Here is a 27,322-nt window from a genome sequence, read left to right on the forward strand (position 1 = left end):
AATACATTGTTGTTAAATATAAAAAAAAATGCATTAATTTAGAAAATTACCTGATAATTTACTCTGAAACGTCCAAGGAGACGACAAAATTCATGGTAATTATCATGATCAACAAGACCTGATTCCCAGTCCAAATATAGCAACTCAATAATTTAAGCCATTTGATTTAAATAAACTTCTGCTAATGATGTAAAAGCATTTTATGATGCTTCATATAAATAAGTAAACTAGATGAATAAAACACATTTAATGAGACAACTTTTTTGGTATAGTTGATCTACTAAATCAGATATCCATTCAAGGGACTCCAATTTTTCTTTTTCATTTTAACATGGACACGGTTGATTAATTACCAGGACTTACTATATCTAGCTTGCTTGAAGAGTGAAACCACTATTTAATATATTAGAAAGCTAACAGGCACCATATTATTCATGCAAGGAATGCGATGACCCTAGCTTAAAGATGTTTTAAATTGCTATTATATCCACCATACATAAATCAGTAATACACAATAGTTGTTTGGAAAGAGGCACTATAGAACAAAACTTCAAACCCACTTCCCCACCCCGCACCATCCAACAACCACCATCTTGTCTCTCTTTTCTGTTCTTTTATTTTCTTTTTTTTTTTTCTCTTTCTCTTTCTATATATAAGGGAAACACAGAATATAACAAGCCAACAACACCTTGCCCTGTTTGCAGAATTTCTTTGGTTCCTGTCATGAGATGGGCCAAAAACTTAGAACGAGCAGCATCATTTGTGAATAAAGAACGTCTTACAGAAGCCAGCCTCACCAAGCATTCCAGTGCCTGGAAATGAAATTAATTAAAAACAATGAGAAAATAAATTCAAAAGGCTGCTCACAAATTATCAACAAGGTTATCCCCATTTTGAAAAGGGGAAACAAGTGATGCACTGAGAAAGTTCTTGTCTTAAACAAGCACATTGTCAGCATATAATTAACAATAGAGTAGAACCATTTTTTTTTCCCTTTTTTGATTGGTAACCAAGAAAATATTATAAATAATAGAGAAGGAAGCTATACACCTAGGTACGCCGGACATATACAAAGGGAGCCAAAGGCATTGCCATAATAGAAGATCAAAAAAGACAACTCCCTCTCTCAACTAGAGCCCATCCAATCTACAAAATCAATTAAAGGCATATAGTCTTTTAAATGGTTAGGGCAATGAAGACCACTTAAGGTAGAGAATAATGGCAATGAAGACCACTAGAAATCGATGGTTAGTATCTCTAGTGATTATTCACGTTCTCTAATTGAAACAAAAATCCCCGCTTTGGGAATTCCAGCAACCGGTTTCCAAGGTTAGAGTATTCTCCATTATGAGCCTACTCAGATCAAAAGTAAACTAGTTGATTCTCTTTTGCCTGCCAGCGCTTTCACATCTCTCTAAAATTAGAGTCATGGTAAAATCTTGTTTTATTTAATCATCAAGGACTCCTAAGCACACAAATTATCTAAAAATAGAACCCAAGATGATGGACGGCTTGTTATTCAATAGTAATTCCTAGAAATCCTCTACCTTAAAAACAAAACAAAAAATATACAGCTATACAATCACTGAAATCAAGGAATTATAAAACTATATAGTCCTAGAAATTAGAGAATTACTCCCTAGTATTTTCAATCATTTCTAAAAAATTAGAGAGTAAATTCCCCAGTATCTTCAATCAGATTCATCAACATGGCACCCGAAGCCTTGGTCAATGATTTTTTTTTTTTTTTTTTTTTTTTTTTTTATAAGTAAACAAGATATGCATTAAAAAAGGCTAAACGCCACAGAGCATACAGGGAGTATACAAGATGGCTACAGCCTCAAAAAAAGAAAAAGGACCAAAAAGAGCTACCTCCCCTCAAGTGGAAGCTATCCACTCCAAGAAACCTATAAGGGAGAAAGCCTCCTCACCTAAATACACTTTGGCCCAATTCCATAAGTTACAAATAAAAGAATTCTTTAACCTCTGAACATTCACCACACCCCTCCTAAAGGCTAACCTATTCCTCTCCTTCCAGACCGTCCAAAAAATACACAGCGGAATGGATTTCCATATCTGTTTCCTTTTCTTCCCAACAAAAGAACCCCTCCAGGAGGTTAAAGCCTCCTTAACCGTTTCTGGGAGGACCCACTTAATATCTAACAACCCAAAAATAATATCCCAAAGAGCTCTAGTCACTATACAATGTAAAAGAATAGGATTTACATTCTCTTCTTCACAACCACACAAAAAGCAACAATTTGGGAGTTGCACCCCTCTTATCTGAAGCCTATCCAGAGTGAGCACCTTCCCCCATGTAGCCTCCCAAGCAAAAAAGCAGACTTTAGTTGGTACCCTATCCACCCATATTCTCCTTGCGGGAAACATTGTGGCATTAGGTTTATCCAACATCCTATAAGCTTCTTTAACCCTGAAGAGACCATTTCTTCCTTGCCTCCATTTAATTGAGTCATCCTCCAAGGAAGGCCTATGACCCCTCAGAGTATGGAGCAAATCACCAACCATATCCAGTTCCCAATCATTGAAATCCCTCACAAAAACAAGATTCCAATCTCCTTGGCCCGAATGATGGTCCCACATCTCCTCAATCGAAGCATCTCTATGCACGGCAAGGACAAAAAGATGGTTGAAGCATTGGGACAACGGAGTATCAGTGCACCAGCTATCTTTCCAAAATTTGATTTTGGAGCCCTTCCCAACTAGAAAAGCCAAATTTTCCCGGCACCATTCAGATTCTTTCATAATCTCCTTCCAGACCCCAACTCCAGCCGCCCCACTAACCTTCTTAGCCCTCCACCCATGTTCCTCTTGCCCATATTTCGTAGAAATCACTTGTTTCCAGAGGTTATCCCTTTCACACGCAAACCTCCAAGTCCACTTGCCCAACAAAGCTCTATTCAGAGTGGCTATTCTCCTTAATCCTAGCCCTCCATTGCGTTTTTCTGTGCAGACCACATCCCATTTTACTAGATGAATCTTTCCTTCCAAGTTTCCACCCCCCCATAGGAAGTCTCTTTGGATTTTCTCCACTCTTTTAGCAACGAAGCCTTGGTCAATGATACAACCTCTACCATTTGATATAATACTAGGTACTTGGTTGTCATTAGTATTCAAATGTCCCCCTCAATGTTGGCAATATAGGGCTAATGAAGTGCATCATTATGCTCGCCAAAGTTTGTAATAGACTGACAAGCTGCAGGAAGGGGCTTGGTTTGAATGGGGAAAGAAGCTTCATCTCATTCACCAGAACACGGTATGGATTCCTAAGGAGGATTGGCTTTTGAGGATGAGGAACCTTGATATTCTAAACAAAGGACTTCATGTATTTGGAGAGTTGAAGAGGGTTGTTAAGGGAAAATACAGGTTGAAGGTAAAGCACAATGCATTCCTAACGGAGAAAGGTTTTCATGGAAAATGGTTATGGAAGAGAATTAGCAGGGTTGACTAAGTTCTCTAAGCGTATTTTCTTTCACTGGGAATAAGGATGAGGTCTAGGAATGATGTTTGGTATGGTGAGGTTCCCCTGAAATTGAGGTATTTGTATACCTTGGCCAATGACAGAGAAGTCTAGCTCATTTGTTTGTGGAGGGTAGGCAAATTTTGGATGCAATGCTCATTGCGAATGAAGGTTTAGACTCGATTTTGAAAAGTAATGGAAGGGTGATTCTATGTAAGTTGGACATTGAGAAAGCAAATGATCATGTAGAGTGGTCGTTTTTGCTTTCGGTTATGGAGAAAATGGGGTTTGGGGAGAAATGATTAAGGTGTATCAAGTGGTGTCCACAGCCAGTTTTTCCATTTTGGTTAACGGAACACCTTCGGGTTTTTTTCAAAGCTCTAAAGGTCTAAGGCAGGAGACCCGCTTTCGCCTTACCTTTTTGTGATATCAATGGAAGCCCTCAACTGTTTTTTAAAGAGAGCAATCTGTGATGGCTTTTTATCGGCTTGTCAAGTATGGAGCAAAGGAGGTGAAGGGGTCAAGGTCTCCCACCTGCTGTTTACTGATGACACTCTGATTATTTGTGAGGCACGGGAGGAGCAAATGACGTTTTTGTTCTAGTTGATGTGGTTTGAGGCAATCTCTGGGTTGAAGGTTAATTTGGATAAAAGTGAGTTCATCTCGGTGGGAAGGGTGGAAAACGTGGATTAATTGGCTTGTGAACTGGGTTGCAAGGTGGGAAGTCTTCCATCCACCTACTTGGGGATGCCATTGGGGGCTCCTTTTAATTTTGTGGCAGCTTGGGATGGTATTGAGGAAAGATTTCGTAAAAGATTGGCTATGTGGAAGCGGCAACATATCTCTAAGGGCGGGAGAATTACATTGATTCGTAGTACTTTGTTGAGCTTGCCTATTTATTTTATGTCCATCCTCCATCTGCCAAGAGTAGTTAGAATGAGACTAGAGCAGATTCAGAGGGACTTTTTATGGAGAGGTGGGGCTCTTGAGTGTAAACCTCATTTAGTGAGGTGGTCCACAGTGTGTATTGATAAAAGAAAAAGGGGGTTTGGGAGTTAAGAGCCTTGCTTTGCTCAACAAGGCTCTCCTTGGCAAATGAACATGGCGCTTTGCAAATGAAAAAAAAGGCTTTTTGGAACCAAGTTATGAGAGGGAAATATGGGGAGGATCAAGGTGGATGGTGTTCCCGTGAAGTTAGGGAGGGGTATGGAGTAAGGTTGTGGAAAGCAATTAGGAAGCTTAGCCACCTTGTTAACACTAGAATATATTTTGTGGTGGGCAATGGCCAAAGGGTGAGCTTTTGGAAAGACAAGTGGTGTGAAACTTCACCGTTATGCGAATCTTTCCCCTCTTTATTTGCTTTAACTACATCCAAAGAGGCTTGGGTGAGTGATGTATGGGTTGGTTCAGGAAGTGGGTAAAGGGGGGGGAGAGTTGGAACCCTCGTTTCACTAGGCCCTTCAATGATTGGGAGTTGGATGAGGTGGAGAACATGTTAAGGCGATTGTGTGGGGAAAGAGTGTTATTGTATGAGGAGGATGGGGTGAGGTGGGTGGAGTCCAACGATGGAAGCTTCTCGGTAAAGTCCCTTTACAAAGTCTTAGAGTTGGACTCATCAGTTTGCTTTCCAATGAAGATAATTTGGAACTCTTGGGTGCATCCAAAAATTAGTTTCTTTGCTTGGGATGCTTCATGGGGAAAAGCTCTAACTTTGGACCAAATTCAAAAGAGGGGTGGACCTTAGCAAATAGATGCTTTTTATGCCAAGCTCATGAAAAGTCTATTGACCATCTTCTTCTCCATTGCGAAAAGACGAGGGAGGTATGGAAGCTGTTTTTTACCTTGTTTGGTGTGTTTTGGGTGTTCCCTTCTTCGGTAAGGGAGACCCTTTTAGGTTGGAATAAAGCTTGGGTGGGCAAAAAACACAGGATAGTGTGGAAAGTGGGCCCTTTATGCTTGTTTTTGGTTAGTTTGGAAGGCTAGAAATAGAATTGCCTTTGAAGATGGGAGGTTGTCCTTTTTTTTTTTTTCTTGATAAGTAAGGAAAAGTATTGTATTACGAAGAGGTGATAAAATAGTGATTCAAGATGTACAAAACAAAAAGGGAAACACTCACCCCCTAACATCTTAAACAAAAAATTGTCCACAAAAATATACAAAAAAACAACCCCTCCCTCAATGGGAACCCACCCAATCAATGAACTCAAAAAAGGTAGATGAACCATCTTTCATAAACAATTTAGTCTTCGACCAAAGTGAGTTAAGAAAAGAAGTTTTCAGCCTTTAGATGGACAACATATCATCTTCAAAGGCGATGTTATTCCTCGTCTTCCAAACTATCCAAAAAATGCAAGGAGGACCCTCTCTCCAAACTGTCTTGCGTTTTTTCCCCACAAAGAATCCATTCCAACCCAAGAGAGTTTCCCTAACCGAAGAAGGAAACACCCAAGACACTCCAACAAAAGTGAAGAGCATCTCCCACAATGCCCTTATGTTTTCACAATGGAGGAGGTGGTCAATGGATTCCTCATCCGCTTGACAAAAATAACATCTATTTGCTAAGGCCCATGATGCCTCCCAAGCAAAGAAGGTTACTTTTGGATGCACACAAGATTTCCAAATGATCTTCATTGGAAACAATGAAGAGCCCGGCTCTAAGGCTTTGTAAAGTGACTTTGTCGAGAAAATTCCATCCTTTGTTTCCATCCGTCGCACCCTATCCTCCTTCTCCAAGATCACTTTTTGACCACACAAGCGTAATAGAAGGCCCATCACCTCGTCCATCTCCCAATCATTAAAAGACCTAGTGAAGCGAGGACTCCAACTCCCTCCCCTCCCACTATCCTGATCCAAACATCCTTCACCCAAGCTTCTTTGGGATCAGCTAGGCCAAATAAGGAGGGAAGGATGCACACAATAGTGTAGCCCCACACCAAATATCCTTCCAAAAACCCACCCTTTGGTCATTCCCCACCAGAAATGAGAGTCTACTGCAAACGATGTGCCCGAGCTTCCAAATTGCTTTCCATAACCCTACACCATACCCCTCTCTTACATCTCAAGCACACCACCCTCCTCGTTCCTCCCCATACTTCCCCCTAATTACTTGGTTCCATAAAGTCTCTCTCTCATTCGCAAAGCGCCAACTCCATTTGCAAATGAGGGCCTTATTGAGCGTAGAAAGACTCTCAACCCCCAAACCCCTTTTTCTCTTATCAAGACACATTGTGCCCATCTTACTAAGTGAGGTCTCCAGCCTAGGGCCCCACCTCCCCACAGGAAGATGGGGTGTTGTCCTTGCAAAGGTTGAAAGTTTCTTTTGTTTAATTACTTTGGTCAGAGACCAAAATGTTTATAAAAGAGGGTCCTTCGACGTTAACAGATTTTATTGATTAGATGGGCTCTCATTGAGGAAGGGGTTGTTTTTTGTACATCTTGTTTGAACAGTTTTCTTTTTTTGGTTCAACTGTAAGGGGGTGAGTGACATTTTCTTGTACATTTTGGGCCGCTATTTTAGCCCCTCATATTAATACAATACCTTCGCTTACTTATCAAAAAAAATCATGACTATGTGGAGGTTAGAGCCCCTCTAAACCTAGAATTGTCAAAGACTTTAAGAATTGAGAATTAGAGAAGGTAGCAGATTTCTAGGATCTCATAATGGTGTTCATCCTCATGGAAATTGGGACAATTCGTTGACATAAAAGGAGTCAAAGTTGAAGGTCTCTCCTTTTACTCTCATTTGTTGCCCCACGGAGGAGTTATTTTTCCAGCTTCCAAGATTTGGAAATTGACCGCACCACTAAATGAAGTTTTTTCTACCTTTTCTTTTTTTTTTTTTTTTTTTTTCTGGTGATCAGCAAAGCATGAGAAAATCTTAACCTCAAATCAGCTTAAGTCAGGAGGATAAAGCATGGCTAGTCAGTGTTGCTTGTGCATGAATAAGAGGAATGGATGCACCATCTGTTGACTCAGCTATGCTACACTCCTTTTGTGGTAAGCAGCGCATGAGAAAATTCTAAAACAAGGAATGGATGCACCATCTTTCAACTCAGCAACACCACAATTTTATTGTGGTGACCGATGCATGAGAAAATTCAAATGCTGGATCAGCTTTGTTAAGCAATTTTTCATAATTTTATAACTGGAAATTCCTGTCCAAATTAAGATTGTGAGTCAATATCAACTTCTGGCATCCAACCCTGAAAAGTATTGCTTTGAAGAAAGTGTTACATCAAGTTGAAGATTTGAAGAGATTCTTCAATTTAAAGTAGGGTTAAGGTGTGAGAATTGGAAATTTTTGTGCATTCTTGATTGTATATTAAATATATTTTTGAAGGTTTGAAAGTTTTCATCACTTTTAAGATTGCACAAAAAAAAAAAAAAAAAAAAAAAAAAGTTTTTATTGCATTCAAAGTTTCTATAAATAATTGGTTTTAAAATGATTTTAAAAGTTTTTACGAAATTTTATTTTAAAAGAATTCTTGCAAAATGGTCTTCTTCAAAACAATATTTTCTTTATCTCACAGCTTGTGTTTGTTAAAGTTTTTGAAAAGAAAATTGTTATTATAAAAGTGCTCAATCAATCACACATTATTGGTTGCTTGATCAAGACAATGTTTTTTGATCTTTTTATTTTTAGTGTGTTTTCATATTTCCAAAATTCTTTGTTTAGATGATCAAATTTATTTTAGGGCAAATTAAAGTTTTAACATGGTAATAACTTTTAGGGAAGTTCATTTTTAGGAATTTTTATTAAAGTATATTTCCCTATGCGTTTCTGTAGGACTCCTTTGTCTTTCAAAAATGAAAAATTAAACAAGTTAATAAAGAAAAAAATGTTGAGATATAATCATAAGAAAAAATCAGTTTTGTAAAGGTACTTTTTGAAAAATTTTGGGAGATTGATATTTGTAAAATTTCTCTATTTAACCCACTTAAGAATTGCGATTTGGAGATATGTAAACACATACTTTAAACCTTTTCTAGACAAGAGAGATTTAAAAAACTTGGGCATTATGGATACTATATTTTTGCTCCTATAATTCTAGCATCTTAAAATCTCATATTCATATTCAAGTTTTGAAACCTCAAGGACCTCAATTTCCTTGCACTTCAAGTACAACAATCAATCTAGATTGAAGCTTGCAATCTTTGGAGGGAAGATCATGTCCCTTGAAAGAGATAAAGATCGGAACTTCTTACCTTGAAACAGTGGCACCCACTAAAGAATGGATCAAGGAGATTTGTGGTTTCATCAGGGTATCGAAGTGCTTCAAGTGTCAGAGTGCAAGGATTACTACAGTATCTGAGATTTGGATTGAACATGGGATTACTTGGCTAAATCGGTACTTGTTAATTGATTTAATAGAGTTTCTTTGCACTTTGCAGCCTCTTACTTGTGACTTTTAGCCCCATGAAGGTTTTGCATAAATCAAGTGATCTAATTTTTGTCTAGTTGTCTTTGAGATCAACTAGGTTTAAATGGATTACTTACAAAGTTGTTAACTTTAAAATTTGGGAGGTGTTACCTATTCAGCCCCAACACAACCCCCACCCACCATTTTCCTCCCATCCATATCATTGAGAATTGGTTTTTTCAAGCTTGTTTCAAGATGATCAAGCCTGGCTATTAAGTGTTGCCGGTGCAAGAATAATTAGGAATCAATACACCATTAGATGTTAGATGATTCACTGCCTAGTAGTCAGGGAGTTGTGGGCTAAGCGTTTATCCTTGTTCTAGATATATGCAATGCCTCCAGCACAGTGAGTGTACTCCCTTGCAGGCATGGAAGTATTATCAAGAAAAGCAACAGAATGGTATAAAGGACTACCCCTTTTCGTGCCAATATAAAAAGAAAGGAACCTGAGAACTTTTAAGGGGTTGAAACTTCTAAGAGATCGAAGCTCCAACTCCTAGGCTTAAAGATGTGACCCTGCTCTGCTTGCAATCTTGGGCAGAGGAAGGTTCTATTGGTGGGAGACAATTTCTCATGGATTTTAGTACCTTGAGCAGCTCTAGCATCCAAGGAGATCTTGATTGTTACTTTGCTTTTGTTCTCCTTTCCTTATATTACTTAGTTTTCAGCAGTCTAGTTTACTCTTTTCATTTGTCACTGCATCTCTGACCATTTTCAATCATGCTTTTACCCATAAATAAATGAAAAAAAAAAAAAAAAAAGAGAGAGAGCTTTTGGCAGCAATTTCAAATATTAGTTATTAACATGAAAATGTGAAGATGAAAATCACGACAAGCCATGGTTCAAAAGTCTTGGTATTGGTTGCTAACTCAACAAGTCTCAAGGTGCATCAGTCTTGGTATCTCAAATTGGTATTAGGTAATATGTATAATATGCTAGTTAAAAAAACTTTTAAAAAGCAATGAAATTTTAAAAAATAATAATAATAATTATAATTAGATGGACTCAACAAATTAATAGATTAATATATATCACATTTAACATAATCTCAATAATTTTTAAATCATGCATTGGAGTAGTTTATAATATTGCTAAGAACTAAAAAATTTCAAAACACTATCATATGCATTTTTACACCAAGTATTGATTTTCAATAATGGTATGTCTTGAAAATAAAAAATAAAAATGACAAAAGGTAATAGGTAAAAATAATTATATTGAAAATAAATCAGTTTGAATTTTTTGTGCTGTGACTCCAAGTTGTATCGTGAGTTAGTTAAGTAAATCATATATGAGTTAAAACCAAGTTATCGCTGAACTAGACAATACCAACTCTGGTATCGGACTCGTCACTGCCATGGCCAGAACAGATACAACTCAGCTGATACTTTGAACCATGTGATAATCCCTATATTGCAATTTGGGAGAAACCAGAAGTCAAAAACCCAACTCAATTAATCATGTCAAATTGACAATTCCACGAAAGATAAAACTATGCACTTTTAACGTTTAGATTTTTAAAGCATAGTAGCACCATTCAAGTTCGAGTTAATGGCTCCAAATGAGCATAAAAAGATTTATGCACATTTTTTATTTATTAGGGGTAAAAATGGCATCTAAAATACACACCAGATCAAGAGGTAAGATATTAGAGGAGTTCAAGCTAGTTTGAAAATTTCTAGGTATGATGAGGAGTGCAGTTTGGAAAATGGCGCCTATTTGTTTGTTTTGGTGTATTTGGGGAGAGCGGAATAGAAGAATGTTCCAAGAAGAAGAGAAGTCAGATACGAGCTTGAAGAATCTCTTCCTTCGGGCTCTTCTTGAATGGTCTCAACAGTTCATGGACGTGGACTATCTCTCTTTTATGAATATGTTGGGTGGTTGATTTTGTTGGTCATCTTTGGCATTTCTAGGTTTTTGTTTCTCCTTTGTTGCCTTGGGTAAGGCCTTCTTTGTATACTGCCGGTGTACTTAGGGAGCGCCCCCTGTTTTGGCGTGGTCTAATATGATTTCTTCTCTTGGTTTATCAAAAAAAAAAAAAAAAAATTCTAGTTATGAAAGTTCACTGTGTTCTTTTTGTTATGCACATGAGATAGCATAAAAGAATATTATTAGATATGAAAGCACAAAACTAGTGACTACAAACAGAACAAGTTATCAAAAGTAAAATCAGCGACTTCTAAGACATTTCATAGCTATAAATTAACAGAAGGAAGAACAGGAATCTAACCTCTTTTGACAGAGGGGCCTTTGTAATTGCATAGTAATCAAAAAATATCTGCAGTGTTGATGGATCCTCTAAAATTGGCCTCCAAGGAGATGGAATCTAGGATCATCACAAGCGAATACTATTTAGTATTCAATGCATGAGACAACTAAAAGGGCGTTCTTATTATTACCAACACAAACCAAAATAAACATACTTGTCATAAAATACCATCTTTACCTGAACAGTACCAAACTCTTCTGAACTTTCATCTATAGATGTTCCAACAAAATCGAAAGATAAACATTTAAGGGAAAGAGAAATTGCCAACTCCTGTAACCGGCTAACCACTGCATATTGCAGAAAGGGAAACGATAACATTAACATCAAAATCTGTCAAAGCAACAACTATAAGAATTTAGAGGAAAGGAGACAATAGTGAAATGATAATAAACGTTAGCATATTACCATCATTTTTGAGTTGACGCAATGATGACAAAGATATCTGAAATATTTGGAAAAGTGACTGATCTCTAAAAGAGCAGGCTACTCTTCGATGATGTGTTGAAGGCAACCCTGGATTAGGCTAAGAGGTTGGCAGTCAAGAGAGATACAAGAGCATGTTAGCCAGCACTTGATGAAATAACAAAATAAAAAATAAGGGGAAAAGCAGGAGAGAATGTGGTTGTTATAAATAAAAAAATGTAAAATTATGTGCATGTGTTCTGGCTTGGTCACCAACAAGAATCTTTTGGTGCTTTACCAAAAGCAACAATTAAGTTACTTACACCTTACAAATCATTGACTGATATTGATACACACATACTAGTTGTTATGAAAAAGAGATAAAATCCCCAAAACTAACCACACAAAACAATTTTTTTTTTTTTTTTTTTTTTGTGATAGATAAAGAAAATGTATTAATGATAAAAGAGGGGTGTATACACGATGTATACAAAGCAACCAAAAGACCCAAAAAAGAAGTGTGAAGACACAAAAACCAGCAAACACGCCCTACAAAGAGCCTAACCAATCCACACATTCTAACACTGACAAAACAATATTATACTAATGTTTACAAATCATAACATGGGGAAGTAAAACACTCAAACTAATTCATATAAAACTATAAGTTGAATCCTTTTTTCCTTTTTTTTTTGTTTTTTTTTTTTGATAGGCAATGATGTGATTCATTAAAAAAACAAAAACACAAGTACACCAGAAGTATACAAAGAGGGCCAAAGAAAACAACAAAAAGGGAGCCAAAGAGCAACCGAGGTGGGATTACAAAAACAACCTCTGTCCCTTAATGAGTACCCAACCACTCGACAAAATTCATTATAGACATTGAAACATTCCCTATGTATAACTTTACCCACAAAAGAAGATTACTAAGAAAAATGTTGTTCAAACTTTGGATAGACATTTGCTCATTCTCAAATGACTTTCAGTTTCTCTCTTTCCACAGTCCAAAATCTGCATAAAGGAGCAACTCTCCAAACCTTCTTTCACTTTTTACCAACAAAAGAACCATACCACCCAAGCAAAGTCTCCCTCATTGTGGCTGTTTCAACCTAAGATATCCCGAACAAAGAAAACCACAACTGCCCAAGAACTCTTGCCTTGTGACAGTAGAGAAAGATATGATCAATTGACTCCTCATCCATTTTACAAAGAAACATCTATCAACCAATGTCCACCCTTTTTTCTATAGATGATCAAGAGTCAAAACCTTTCCCCAACAAGCTTCACACACAAAGAAACTCACCTTTGATGGAGCCAAAGGATTCCAAATGACCCCTGCTAGAAAAGGAGTTGAGCCCCCTACCTTTAAGATAGCATAAAGAGCCTTCACCAAGAAAGTTTCTTTCCATGAAACTGTCTACACAACCCTATCCTCCTCTCCACTCACTAACATGCCTTGCAATTTAGCAAAAATAATAATGTATGTTTTCAAGCTCCCAATCATTAAGATATCTAGTAAAGCAAAGAGTCTAACAATCCATCTCTCCTGTTTGTTCCCACAAATCTGCCACCTAAGCCTTGTTTAATGAGGCTAAAGCAAAAAGAGAAGGGAAAGGAGAGACACAAAAGGCTCCTCCCCACACTACCTATCCTTCGAATTCACCCTCCTCTCATTTTCCCTGATTAAAGATACTTTGCTATTAAAAGTATTCAATTCCTTCCTTATAGCCTTCCATAAACTAAACCCATACCCTCCTCTCACTTGACAAGACCTCTAACCCCCTTCTTCCTCACTATATTTTTCACTTATTACCTATCTCAAGAAAGCTCCCCTTTTGGTTGCATATCGCCGACTCCATTTACACAGCAATGTTTTATTAATTAATGAGAGTCTCCTTACTTCTAAACCACCTTTTCTTCTTTCCATGCAAACAAAAAACCAAGTCACAAATGAAGTTTGCTCTCCAAAGCCCCATCTTCCCAGAAGAAATCCCTTTGAATCTTCTCAGGTCTCAATCAAACTTTCTTTTGGATGGAAAACAAAGACATAATATAGATAGGCAAACTGGCTAAAGTACTCCCGATCAAAACAATCCTCCCCCCTTTAGAAAATTATTGCCTTTTCCACAAAGAAAGTCTCTTTTGAAACCACTCTTCCACTCCATCCCATTACTTAAAGGAAGCCCTAGATAAGTGGTTGGAAGCTCACCCACCTCCAAATTGAAGGCCAACTCCTCTTCATTGTCTAGCCTCCCAACTTTAGTCAACTCGCTCTTATCAAGGTTAATTTTCAAACCCAAGATGACTTTAAACCACATGAGCACACAGCTTAAATAAACCATCTGGTCATCAAAAGCCTTACAAAAAAACAAGGGTATCATTAGCAAATAATAAATGCATAATCTCCTCCCTCATCCCTCCTCTCCCTCCCACCCTAAATCCCGACAGGAAACCACCTTACTTAGCCCTCATAAGCAAACTACTAAGGGCCTTCATTGTTGTAACAAATAAGGAGAAAGAGGGTCCCCTCCCTCAATCCCCTAAAACTTCGGGAAAATATATCTATATATATATATATATATAGAAGGGGTGTCATTAACTAGAACCAAAAACCTTGCGTAAGAAACCACCTTCCTTAGCCCACATAAGTAGATTACTAAGGACCTCCATTGCAATAACAAATAAGTAGGGAGAAAGATGGTCCCCTTACCTCAATACCCTAGAACTTCAACAATAAAATAAAAATAAAAATAAAAAAGGGGTGCCATTAACTAGAACTAAAAAACTTGCAGAAGAAATACACCATTTAATCCACCCTATCCATCTTTGCTCGATAGTGATCCCTCCAAGCTAGCAAGAAATTCTAGTTAACATGATCATATGCCTTTTCAATATCTAACTTGCACAAGACACTACATGAGTTACTCCTATGCATTGAATCTATAGCCTCATTTTCTATCAACATACGTCTCGAATTTCTTCCCTCAACAAACGCATTTTGATACTTTGAAACCACCTTTCCCACCACTTTCTTCAATCTCTTTGCCAAAACTTTAGAAAGAATCTTATACAAACCTCCCACCAAACTAATAGGCCTAAAGTCATGAGATCCTTTGCACCCCTTTCTTAGGAACTAGCACCAAGAAAGTCACAATAAGACATTTCTCAAACCTTCCAGAATCATAAAACTCCCCAAAAACCCATAACATCGACCTTTCCAAAGTCCCAACTAAATTGCCAAAAAGCAATGGAGAACCATCTGATCTTGGGACTTTGTCCCCATTCAACTCTTATTAGACACTGAACACCTCCTCTTCTGAAAACAATTCCTCTAGCTTCCCTATTTTCAACCCATCCAAGGACTCAAAAGCCAACCCATTGATGTTAGGTCTCTAATCATATGTCTCAAATAAAAGGTTGCAAAATGTCATTACCACTCCTTCCTTTATCTCCCTATCCTCGATAAGACACACCCCATTAATTCTAATCCTAGCCATTGAATTCCTTCTTCTATGAGCATTGGCCATTTTATTGAAAAATTTAGTATTTTTGATCTCTCCCGATTTTGGTCTCCATGACGCTTCTTTGAAAAGGGCCTACTTATGAAACTCCATCTTAGTTAACGTCGTAGCTTCATCCTCCTCTTGAGCTAAGGGACCCATCCTCTCCTTGGAGTCCCAAAAACCACCTAACTTAAAGCCAACTTCTTCCTAATAGAGACATTTCCAAAAACTCCATTGTTATACACCTTCAGGCTCGATTTTAAAGCTTTCCATTTTGCAGCCAAAATGAAACTAGTAGTAACACTAAAGTTATACCCCATTCACCAACCGCTAAGCAAGTCTTTGAAATCCTCCTTTAACCACATATTTGCAAACCTAAACGAGACAAGACTTCTCCAAACTTCCCTCATCCAGAAAAATAGGAGTATGATCAAAAACAATCTTCAGCAAAGAACTTTGAACCACCCAACTAAAGTGACTCTCCCACTTCTTAGACACCAAAAACCGGTCTAATCTTGAAACGATTGATTATTCAATCCCCTACACCAGGTGCAAGACCCCCCAACAAAGGGAGATCTCGCAACTAAGCTCTTCAATGAACTTTGAAAACCTTCTCATGGTTGAAGTCAATCTAATTCTAACAATAGATAAGAGTTTAGTCTCTTACAAGGAGTCGATGTCCCATCCAAATTTCTCCTTTGCACAGTGTGAGGGATCGTTGCAAGCCCTAGCCCATTAACCCTTATTTATGCTACCTCGGTTAATCTGAGGGGAGAGTGCCCTTTGCAAATGAAGCTCTCTTGGTTAAAGCTAAAAGATTGATTGAAGGAAAGCCTCTTCTTGTTAGTGGGTAAGGTACCTTTTAGTTCTCTCTCCAAGGATGGGAACCCAATTTTAAGGCTAGATAATAGTTTAGTCCTTGACAAAGAACCAAATGGAGGGATATCCATTGCACCTATAGTGTGGGGAGTCAACCATTGACGATGATTTCTCGTGACAATGTGTTTGTGGAGTTTTTGGAAATCCTCACTTCCAGTGTTCTAAAAGACTAAAGGAGGTTTTGAGGCATTTTTCCCAAATGAGGTGAGGTGTAATCCTTGAGGCAAAACAAGGCGTAAACCTTAAATTAAAATAAATAAATAAATAAATAATGAAAAAAAGGAAAAAAAAAATCTCAAAAAATTAAAATTAAAATTAAAAAAAAATTGCATGAGAATTGAACAATAAGAAAACCACATAATTCATAATAATCAAATTAATTGTTCGTCATCATCAATAGTTTCTAATTTAGTTTCTCCCTTTTTCTTTTATAAACCAACTCTCTCTCATGGTTTTATCAAATTTTCTTTAACACTAGCATCACTATCACTAGAAAGGATCATCCATGGAATCATAATCACATCCAATTGTTGCATAATTGTATTATCCTCCACATCAATGTTAAGGTATAAGCGTTCTTCTTTTTCATCCATTACTTATAGTGGTCTTTCTTTTTCCTAATCCCTTTACTTTATAAAATGTTTAATCCTAGTCTTGTTTTTCTTTTATGGCAAAATCAAACATATATTAACAATACTTAAAAAAAAAGTGCACTAGAGTATGTACGATGTATATAATAGGCACCAGTAAGCAAGTAAAACAAAAACAAAAAATAGCTTCTTCTCCTTACATTTTTATTTTTTTTATTTTTTTTTTATGGGTTAGCTTCTTCTCCTTACTTAGAGATTCAATCAATAAATCTTATCATAATCACTGAATAATCATCTATGTACACATTAATCCTCATCTTAAACCCAAGAAAAAACATATAAATGTATACCAAAGGCTAACAAAAGCATAATTCATTAAATATATTGAATATTGAGGCTTGAACATCTTGCAAAATATGTTAAAAAAAAGCCCTACATTGCATTAAAACCCTTTGAATATTTAAGGCTTAAGCCTCAATAGCTTCGAGGTTGTAGCCTCAAGGCTATAAGCCTCAACTAGGTAAGGCTTAAACCTCGATTACCCTATGCCGAGGTTGTTGCCTCAAGGCTAATTTGCATATCCTTGCCTGAAGGCGAGCCTCAAGGTGTAAGCCCCAATAGCCTTTCAAAACACTGCTCATGAGAGGATCAGAGAGCGCAAAAGTTGTTGAGAGAAAAAAGGAGGTGGTCTCAAGTAAGGACAGCTTGAGCTAGAGCTTGGTGAGGGAGAAGCACACCTCTAAATTGTCTTTCTACAAGTTGGCATCCTTCAAGGAATTTGTGGGAATGCCACTTAGAGAGTTTTGAAAAGGAAATCCTTTCCTGTTTTTAGGAAGTTGGAGGTTAGAAAAGGGAGCATCATTTCGGCCTTGGGAAAGAAGAGGATGTCTTCCTTCACATCTCATTTTGATAGGGAGCTTTAAAGTTAGAATGCTCAGTTAATTACCATTGTTCAATTGGAAAAGAGAGGAGGTGTGTGAAGGAGTAACTAGGACTTGTTTTCTAATTATCAATGAAGTGAAGGATTCTAGCATAAAATTTTAGAGGGGCCAATGATAAGGAGAAATAGGAGATAATTAAGTCGCTAATTAGATCCCAAAGGTTTGACCTTGTTTTCCTACAAGAAACAAAGGTTCAACATATGAATATGCAATTGGTAAGAAGTCTAGGGGTGGGAAGATTCCTGGAATGGGAAGCAGTGGAAGCCATAGGATCATTTCTCAAGCCTAATTCAAGACATCTTATCAAAACCAACATTTGATCACTTTCTCATTATTTTAGATTGGGGTGGGCTGAGGAGGGGCAGATCTCCATTTAGGTTTCAAAATATGTGGCTTAATCCCAAAGGTTTCAAAGACCCAATGAGGAGCTAGTGGACGGGTTATAACTTCAAAGGCCCTCATAGCCAAATTCCGGCATCAAAGCAAAAGGCCCTCAAACAAGATCTGAAAAAACAGATGAAAGAGGTTTTTGGAATCGTCAACACCAGAAAAAGTGAGGCCTTAAAGCAGATTGGCATTTAAGACTCTAAGGAGAGAGAAGTAATCCTTTCCATTGAAGAGTTTAAAGCTAGGAGGGAGGCAGTGAATGAGTTTTGCAAGTGGGCTACAATGGAAGAAACTATGCAGAGGTAGAAATCAAGAGAAATATGAAAATGGAATGAGGATAGAAACACCAGCCCATAAACTGGTCAATGCACATAGACATAAAAATTTCTTGACCAAAGTCCAAGTAAATGGAGAATGACTATTCAAGGAAGCTTATATAAAGGAAGGGGTGATTAAGGCTTTTGAAAGCCTTTTGTCCGAAGCAGGGAATTGAAGATCCAACATAAGTGGGATGAACTTTGAAGCAGTGGGGAGCAAGGATTGTAGGAGCTTGGAAATTCCTTTTACTGAGGAGGAAGCATTTGCTACCTTGTCCCATTTACGTGGAGACAAAGTTCCAAGGAATGGCTCTGCTACGATGTTTTGGCAATTTTGTTGGAACCTCATAAAACATGAGGTGATGGGTATTGGGTATTGTCACATTAGTTGGGATTTCTTGATTACAGCACACCAAATTATAGCAGTAGCATTGCCACTTGTTTCATAGCATACCATGCAAAGAACCATTTAATAGCATGACAAATTGTAATATGTTTTTGTGGTAGTACAATCGAACTTGTTTGCTGTTAACACAACAAAATATCAGCATTTGGACTAACCAATCCACAAATCATGCACCTATTCTTGCTAGGAAAGGCTTAAAATATTTCATCCTTCACTTCCTACTAATCCTACAATGAAAAATAAAATAAAATAAAATTTGGATGAAATTAAAAGACTAACCTGATTCATCTCAGACACAAGCTGGTTCAGTATTTTCAGACCTATAGCATAGTGATCTGATGTTGCCTGACAAAGAATAAAAAAAAAGGTCTATGAGCAACATGCACATGCAAGACTGACACACTCACAGTTGCACAAGCAGTAGTAGCACCTCATGCAAAAGTCATTTACTAATATTTTTGTTCAAAAAATGCAATAAAAGTAAACTGAAATATGCATAAGATGCAATGCATAAAAAATTTTCTTAGGATGTACAAAGCAATAAACAAATAATTGCATCCATGAAGCCAGAATGTATTAGAAGCAACTGTGCAGGCATTAACAACAAACTCAGGGCAGATTGGCATGGATGGTCAGTGCCGAGTTAACAATGGCACTCTTTTGATGCTTTCTCTGACTAGTAGGTCAAAGAGACTTTTACAGTGCTGATTTTTTAAATGTTGGATCTCTTCACATGGCCCTAAAGATTCTACCACAGCTAGTAATTTCAGACCCATTGCAGATGGTAAATTACGCTTAATTGTTTATTGCGTAAAAATTTCAGTGCTGGTTCAAGGATATAACAGGGACAGGGTCAAGGAGACATCTTTGCCTGATCAGGAAGATACTGTAGTTTGTCCTCCTTATTTTTTCATCCTTTTTTTTACTTTTTTTTCCTCTCTTTTGAATTGAAGATCAGCTATTTTCACAACTAGGCCTATCATCTAAAATGGGAGAGAAGATTATTAGTTTGTCATTTCTTAGAAAATAATCTTTTGTGTTTTCCATTCTTCTCCCTTAGGAGATTCAGTCTTTTTTTTGCACTACATTCCCTTTATAATTACTTCATTTAATACAAATTTACAAAAATAAAAAATAAAAAAGGATAATTTCCCATCACAGTAGTTGACTTCCTAAAGAGGCAAACCTCGTAAAACCACTGCATCTGTTCTAGATTGGCCCGTTCATTTTCTCTTTTCTCCACATTGCTCCTTATCCCTGGAGGGGAACCCCTCTTTTGAGTAGTTCTTCCTCTATGTAAATAAATTTTGCTTCTCATATACATTGGAGTTGTAGAATTCCAAAGTAAATACTATTATAAATGCTTGGATGTTTGACTATCAACTAGTGGATTGCTTTCACTGAAGCAACTTAGCAGATCCAAAATTGCATGGCACATCTCAACTTCTAATCATGACATGGCCAAAAAGGGTTAGTCAAACCAAACATTGCAAGAACAAAAATAAGTCAAATAAGTCATTCCTATTTTGGTATGAATAGATAATATCATTCCAAGAAAATTGATTGAAGCCCAAATACACAAACTATAGAAGGAATAAAAGAAAAAGGGGAAAAGAAACTGAACAAGAAAATTACAACTTTTATTTTTTGTAGAACAATTTATTAAAAATTCCAATTAAAAGGGGGGTGAAAACCAAGTAAGATAGAAGTATACAAAGGTTGCCAAAGGGCAAGAAACAAAAAGAGGAAACATACTAGTGCAACCCCACCCAATCCACAAAATCATACACAGATGAGCATCTCGCTCACAAACAAAATCTGGACCAAAAAAGGAATGTTTGAATAAAAGAATCCTTTAACAATTGAATCTACTTCACCATGCCGTCAAAAGTTCTTCAGTTTCTCTCCTGCCAAATAGTGCAGAACAAACATAAGCGGGCTAATCTAAGCATTTCTGTGCTTTTTTCCCCAAAAAAAAATCCACAAGTCACCCCAACAAGACACCCTTCATCATATAAGGCAACGCCCATGACACATTAAAGAGCAAGAACAATAGGTACCAAAGACTACAAATTGCACCACAATGAAGAAGAATATGATTGGCTGATTCCTCATCACTGTTGCACAAGCAACACCAATCAGCTATAGCGCTACCTATCCTCCTTGGAGGGTCTAATATCATTTTTTTTTTCCCCAAAATGCCTCTCAAAAAAACTCACCTTTGGAGGAGCCAGAGAACCCCAAATTTCTTTGACTAGAAAAGGACCTCTAGAAACCAATGCCAAAAAACTATAGTAGCATTTAACAAAGAACTTCTATCCTTATTCAATTTCTAAACCAACTAGTTCTCACACTCTCTTCAAACCATCGGGTCTAGATATACTTAAGCAAAGCTTCAACCATTTCTACCACCCAATGTTCAACATGACAGAAAAAGGGAAAAAAGGGGGGGGCCTAATGCTTAACACCTCCCAACTTTCCAATACCCAAGCATCCTTAGAATTGCAGTGTAAGTGTAAAGCAGCATACAAGGCTCTCAAAGAAGAATACAATGATAGCACCTCCAAGAAATCAACAAAAGAGACTTATCCTCAAGTAAAGGGTTATTCCATGAGAAGCATGTGTTCTGCCAAATCAACTCATTCTCAAAGGGCTTATACAAAATATATTTGAGAACATCAACTTCAACTTCAAAACTTCTTTAATAATTCTTCTATTTCTCTCCATCATAAGACACCATAAAACTGTGCATATAAGGTCCTGTTTTAAACCTCCCTTTTCCTCTTATTTTTATTCCCAACATGACAACCAACCATGAACACTTTACCACACCAAGCCATTACCCACCTAATTCCAAGGAGTGAAGACAAAAGAGCCCACAACATCAAATCCATGTTAAAATGCAAAAACATATGGTCCCCAATTTTGCTTTTTAGGGATAAATGAATTGCTACTACAAAAGGATCCACCATTGGACCTTGACCCATCCCCACAATCCAACTATGGAAAGCCACTTTAGAAGGAATACTGGACTTTAAACTATCCAATGGAAAGACCTTCACCCTTCAAGAATTATGCTATCCAAATAATATCTCATCAAAAAGACTCCATAGTTAATACAAATTTAAATTTAAAATGCAAAAACATATGGCCCCCAATTTTGCTTTTTAGGGATAAATGAATTGCTACTACAAAAGGATCCACCTTTGGACCTTGACCCATCCCCATAATCCAACTATGGAAAGCCACTTTAGAAAGAATACTAGACTTTAAACTATCCAATGGAAAGACCTTCACCCTTCAAGAATTATGCCATCCAAATAATATCTCATCAAAAAGACTCCATAGTTTTTTTTTTTTTTTTTTTTTGATAAGTAAAGCAAGATATATTAATGAAGAGGCAGAAAGTTACAAGTATACAGGGGGTATACAAAGCAACAACCCCCTCACAAAGCCAAAAAAACAAACAAGGCTCACCACCCCTTAGTTGGACGCCAACCATTCCAGAAACCCTATAAGGGACACACGCTCCTCACCAATATACAATCTAGCCCAGCTCCACAAACTACAAACAAAAGAATTCTTAAGCTTTTGGATATCTAACACTCCCCCCCTAAAAGCTAGCCTATTTCTTTCCTTCCAAACCATCCAAAAAATACACAACGGAATGGATTTCCATATCTTTTTCCTTTTCTTTCCCACAAAAGGGCCCCTCCAGCTAGTTAAGACCTCCTTTACAGTTTCTGGAAAGACCCACTGCACACCTGATAACCCAAGAACAATATCCCACAGAACTCTGACTACTATACAATGAATAAGAATATGATTTACAGTTTCTTCTTCACAACCACATAGAAAACAACAATTAGGAAGCTGCCATCCTCTTTTCTGAAGTCTATCAAGAGTGAGCACCCTCCCCCATGTAGCCTCCCAAGCATAGAATACAACCTTGGTTGGTACTGAATCCACCCAAATGCATCTAGAAGGAAAAACAATATCATTGGGTCTGGCCACCAATCTATAGGCTTCTTTGACCCTAAATTTGCCATTCCTTCCTCCCTTCCAACAGACTGAATCTTCCTCCATAAAAGGCTTGTAATCCCTCAGACCATGCAACAAGTTCCCTATCATATCCATCTCCCAATCATTAAAGTCCCTCAAAAATCTTAGATTCCACCCCCTTGACCAAAATTCTGATCCCACATCTCCTCCACCGTCGCATTCCTATGAGCAGCCATAGCAAATAGATGGGGAAAGATTTGGGACAGCCTTGTACCCTTACACCAAACATCAGTCCAAAAATTGATTTTGCTTCCCTTCCCAACTATGAACCCCATGTTATCCCAGCACCAATCAGTTTCCTTCCATATTTCCTTCCACACCCCCACGCCGAAAGCCCCATAAGCCCTCTTTGCTCTCCAACCATGACCCTCTTGCCCATATTTCGCTGTTATCACTTGCTTCCAAAGATCATCTTTATCATAAGCAAATCTCCAGATCCATTTACCAAGCAAAGCTTTGTTCAAGAGCACTAGCTTCCTTAAGCCTAGTCCACCCTTGCTCTTATCCTCACAAATCGCCTCCCACTTGATTAGATAAGCTTTCCTTTCCGCACTTCCCCCTCCCCAAAGGAAATCTCTTTGAACTTTATCTAATCTCCTAGCCACTGACTTAGGCATTCGGAACAAAGACATGTGATAGATTGGCATGCTAGCCAAAGCGCTTCTTATAAGAGTGATTCTCCCCCCTTTTGAAATATATTGTCGTTTCCACCGCGCTAGTCTCCTCCTCACTTTCTCTTCCACCCCATCCCAAACTAAAGTGGCTTTATTAGAAGCCCCTAATGGCAAGCCCAAGTAGTGAGAAGGAAGAGAACCCACCCTACATCCTAATTCTACTGTCATCTCCTCAATCTCCTCCACCACACCAACTGGGATAATTTCACTTTTGTTCAAGTTAATCCTTAAGCCTGAAGCTGCTTCAAACCACAAAAGAATCCAGCTCAAATGTGTTAGGTGCTCTTTTTTAGCCTCACAGAACACGATTGTATCATCAGCAAAGAAGAGATGGAAGATTTTTAGATTGTGTCTCCTATCACCCTCGATACTGCAACCTGAAAGGTAGCCCCCCGCAACCGCCCTCCTAATTAGGGCATCTAGCACGTCCATTCCCAAGACGAAGAGGTAAGGAGATAATGGATCCCCTTGACGAAGCCCTTTAGAACTCGGGAAGAATCCAGCTAGAACCCCATTAACTAGAACTGAGGTGACTCCATAGTTAATACAAATTTAAATTACAATGTCCTCTCTTCTTGGATTTATCAAATTTAAAGAGGTTTAAGGAAAGCACCCACAGTATTTATCTCCCAATCATGGACACTACTGAAAAAGTTGCCATATAAGTAACTTCATTCACCTGCCATAAGATATACACACCCATCCACACCTCCTTTTACACCATGCTACCACAATGAGCACGCATCCAAAGACTCACCATTTTCCCACCACCCACAAAAACCTGTTTGACATGAGACCCAAATCACATGAGACCTTAACTCACTAGACTACCAATCTCCCCTAGCCAACACAAATTTCCACAAAACCACTTTCTTCGAAAAAAACCCCACACCATTGCTAGCTTCAATAACCATTTGCGTAAAGGAGTATGATTCCTTGGCACTAGTAACATTAACCGCAACCACCATATTTCTTGGGAGAGGAAACTAACTTGCAATCCACTAGATGATACTCGAATTCATCTGTCATGCCTTTAAAAGGGAATCTCTTGAAAACCTCCCCAATCTTGCAACAACAAAAAACAGGAAAATGAAAAAAGGATATGAACTAGGTTGACAGGTTTGATAAAGTGCTCCTAATTAGTATCATTTTTTGCTCCTTTCAGAGGAAAAACCTCTTGTCAAACATTTATCCTCTCGTCAGTTGCCAAGAACAATGGACCTAAAAGAATACCATGATACAATTTCTACTAGTCTACATCCAAAATTACTCAAAAGCTCATCAATCTCAACCAAACAACCACAATAATCCCGTCACTCTTGATAAAATTAACTTTCAAGCAGGACAAGGCCTCAAAGCAAGGAAGAACACTGCTTAAACACCTGCCGGACATGTTCCATCGCACTCCCACAAAATATGAAGGCATCATTAGCATCTAAGAAATAAAGTATTATACAACTTTCAATTCAGCTCCCTTCCACCCAAAACTCTACAAACAAGCTTGTTCAATGGCCCTTAAGAGTAATCTACATAGTGCATGCAATAATAATGATCAGAAAGGAGTAGCAGAGATGAACTTCCATTAACCACAATGGAAAACAAGGCCACCAACATCGCATATTCTTCATCATTAACAAAACCTAAGGTACATAAGGAAGAAACTCCTAATTTATATGTTTACATGATTTCTCCACAACTGCAGGAAACCACAAAACCTGACATGGGAAAAAATGAATTAAAGAAGATTACTGAAATTTTAAAGGGCTGCACTCAGCCAACCTATGCAATGGAAGTTTAACTCCTAAAGAAGCACTTCATCAAGCCTCCCGGAATTTGACTGATTTATTTATTCATTTTCTACATGCAGAACAAGAAACCTTACATTAAGAGTACAATTACATGATAGGTTGGCTAAACTAAGGAAAAACAAAAATGAAATAGCAGTGAAAAATATTTTTATTGACCAATCAGAATTTTTTGATCGGAAACAAAGATAAATTTTTATTGATAACAGAAAGAGAGAAGGATGAGGGGTTCTCTCAAAAGGTCCAATAACACCTGCCTGCACACATTGATGCAGACATCAACAAATAGTTTGTATAAGATTTTTCCATATATACAAATGACTGTCTTATACACTGCATAGAACGCATATCACCTGGCTCAAAAAGTTCATTGATTCCTTAACCACATCTTTGAATCTGTCATCATCAAACCACCCAAACTTTGTAACTCGGCATAACAACTGAATTAGGGATCCAGTTACAAAAGGCTGCAGTTCCGGTCCTCTTGTCGCCAAATAATTTATAAGGTAATTTCCTATAGACAGAATCCAACATGTTCACTTCAGAAAAAAGGAGGAATAAAACAAAGTTGTAACGACAATGCAATTGGATTGAGAACTGGGAAAATTACTGATATCAAGACGAAGCTGTAAAGCAAGGCTATGCTCAGTGACTTGCTTCAACAAACTCGAACTGGCCAGCATCAACGCATAAGGAGTCAATGCATTGTCCAGAATGTATTGGCATTGCGAAATGTAATCAGTGTTCACTGAAAAGCATTTAAGAGTGTTCTCTGCATGAGCTCGTTCCGCTGAGTCCTGCGAATTATAGAGCCTCTCGCACAGGGCCTCCAGCTGGGCCAAGCTCTCCATCGGAATTAAACTGAGAAAAGACGAAATCAATTACAAAATGCACATTAGAACACCATTTTCCAATAAGCAACTGGTCAAAAATGGAGAGCAATTTTCCAAAACATTTTCAGCAAAGGCCATGATCAATGTTGCTTATCTTCCCAATTTGGATGCCGAGAAAAAAAAAGTGAAAACAAATAGGATACCCGATCTTTACTAAAAAATTCACTCTACTAAACTTATTTGACACAATTTTCTTTTTTTTCTCAGTCTCCAAGCAATAACACCTTTACTTTCCCTACATTTTCTCAGCGGCCAAACAGAGCACAACACACAAACGACAAAATCAAAAACACCACAACCTTCATTAATCATCCAAGATTCAAAGCACCAGTTCCAAAATCACAAATTTGAAAACGAAAGGGAAAAAGAAAGAGAGAAAGAAACCTCACTCCCAAGGACTGATTCAGTAACAGCAAAAATCAGTTGCAAGATCAAAGAATCTCCTAAAACATCTGCATAGAAAAGAAATTCACGGCAATGCTGAAACCCTGAAAACAAGAAAAAATTATCATTCGCGAAATACTGAGATTGACCTTAGGAAAATCCGAAACTGCTAATTCCAGGAAAATCGGAAAGATTGGGAGAAAATGATTTGGTGTATGATAGATTTGGATCCGAGATCTAACTTTGTGCGTAGGTTCCTAATCTCGTCTCTCTTTTAGCCTTATTTCTTCTTTCTCCTTTCTTGTTCAATAGAAATGAAAGGCCGTGTTGGTTGTTTCTTCGCTTGGCTTTGTAATTACAGTGCTGTCTCCACGATGCCCAAACACGGAGGCGTGTCTTTTTCTACTACTGTGTTGTATGTTTTCTCCCAATGTGGCTGTCACAGTGTGGCGCAGGAGTGCGTCTCCCGGGTTTCAGCGCCGTCGGATTCTAGGATGGGTAGCGTGGACGTACTCCTCACGCGATTGTGGTTGCGTGGCGCTGCCCACGTTGCGTTTCGATGTTTCTCGCCTACGATACCTTTAATGGATATTTATTTAGGTTATGATTGTTTCGCGGGAAAATATGAGGAAAAATGCAAAAATAAATAAGGAGAAAAAATAGAAAAAAAATAAAGAAAATAGAAATAAAGTCCGTAAATTATTTTTATTTATTACTTTAAACTCATTTTTATTTATTTTAAACTATTAATATAAATATTAAATAATTTAAAAATCTATAAGTTCTTAATTAATTTTAATCATATTTAATGTATTTATAAATTTAAAAAAGAAAACAAAATATAATAAAATCATTTTTCTTATCATTTTTTTATTTCCTTTATATTTTTGGAACAAACATAATTTTAAATTT

At 37.6% G+C, this 27,322-nt stretch overlaps 1 protein-coding gene across 10 annotated transcripts in view; it reads right to left on the reverse strand.

The window, feature by feature from the left end:
• Positions 1-26,931, reverse strand: part of LOC100254054 (uncharacterized) — a 57,107-nt gene extending 30,176 nt beyond the window's left edge. For 2 of the 10 annotated variants that reach the window (XM_059742081.1, XM_059742080.1), the window contains exons 1-10: positions 26,560-26,922; positions 26,411-26,478; positions 25,744-25,994; positions 25,487-25,647; positions 18,872-18,937; positions 11,573-11,690; positions 11,345-11,454; positions 11,129-11,224; positions 689-812; positions 51-118 (exon numbers count right to left, since the gene is read on the reverse strand). In XM_059742081.1, coding sequence (XP_059598064.1) covers positions 51-118; positions 689-812; positions 11,129-11,224; positions 11,345-11,454; positions 11,573-11,690; positions 18,872-18,937; positions 25,487-25,647; positions 25,744-25,984 — 984 coding nt within the window. In that variant the 5' untranslated portion in view covers positions 25,985-25,994; positions 26,411-26,478; positions 26,560-26,922. Of the gene's footprint in view, positions 1-50; positions 119-688; positions 813-11,128; positions 11,225-11,344; positions 11,455-11,572; positions 11,691-18,871; positions 18,938-25,486; positions 25,648-25,743; positions 25,995-26,410; positions 26,515-26,559 lie in introns of all 10 variants that reach the window. The other 8 variants (XM_010647242.3, XM_019217694.2, XM_019217695.2 and 5 more) reach the window with 8 other exon arrangements.
• Between the last annotated feature and the right edge of the window lie 391 nt (positions 26,932-27,322).

This window comes from Vitis vinifera, chromosome 13 (assembly GCF_030704535.1).
Source record: "Vitis vinifera cultivar Pinot Noir 40024 chromosome 13, ASM3070453v1".
NCBI lineage: Eukaryota > Viridiplantae > Streptophyta > Magnoliopsida > Vitales > Vitaceae > Vitis > Vitis vinifera.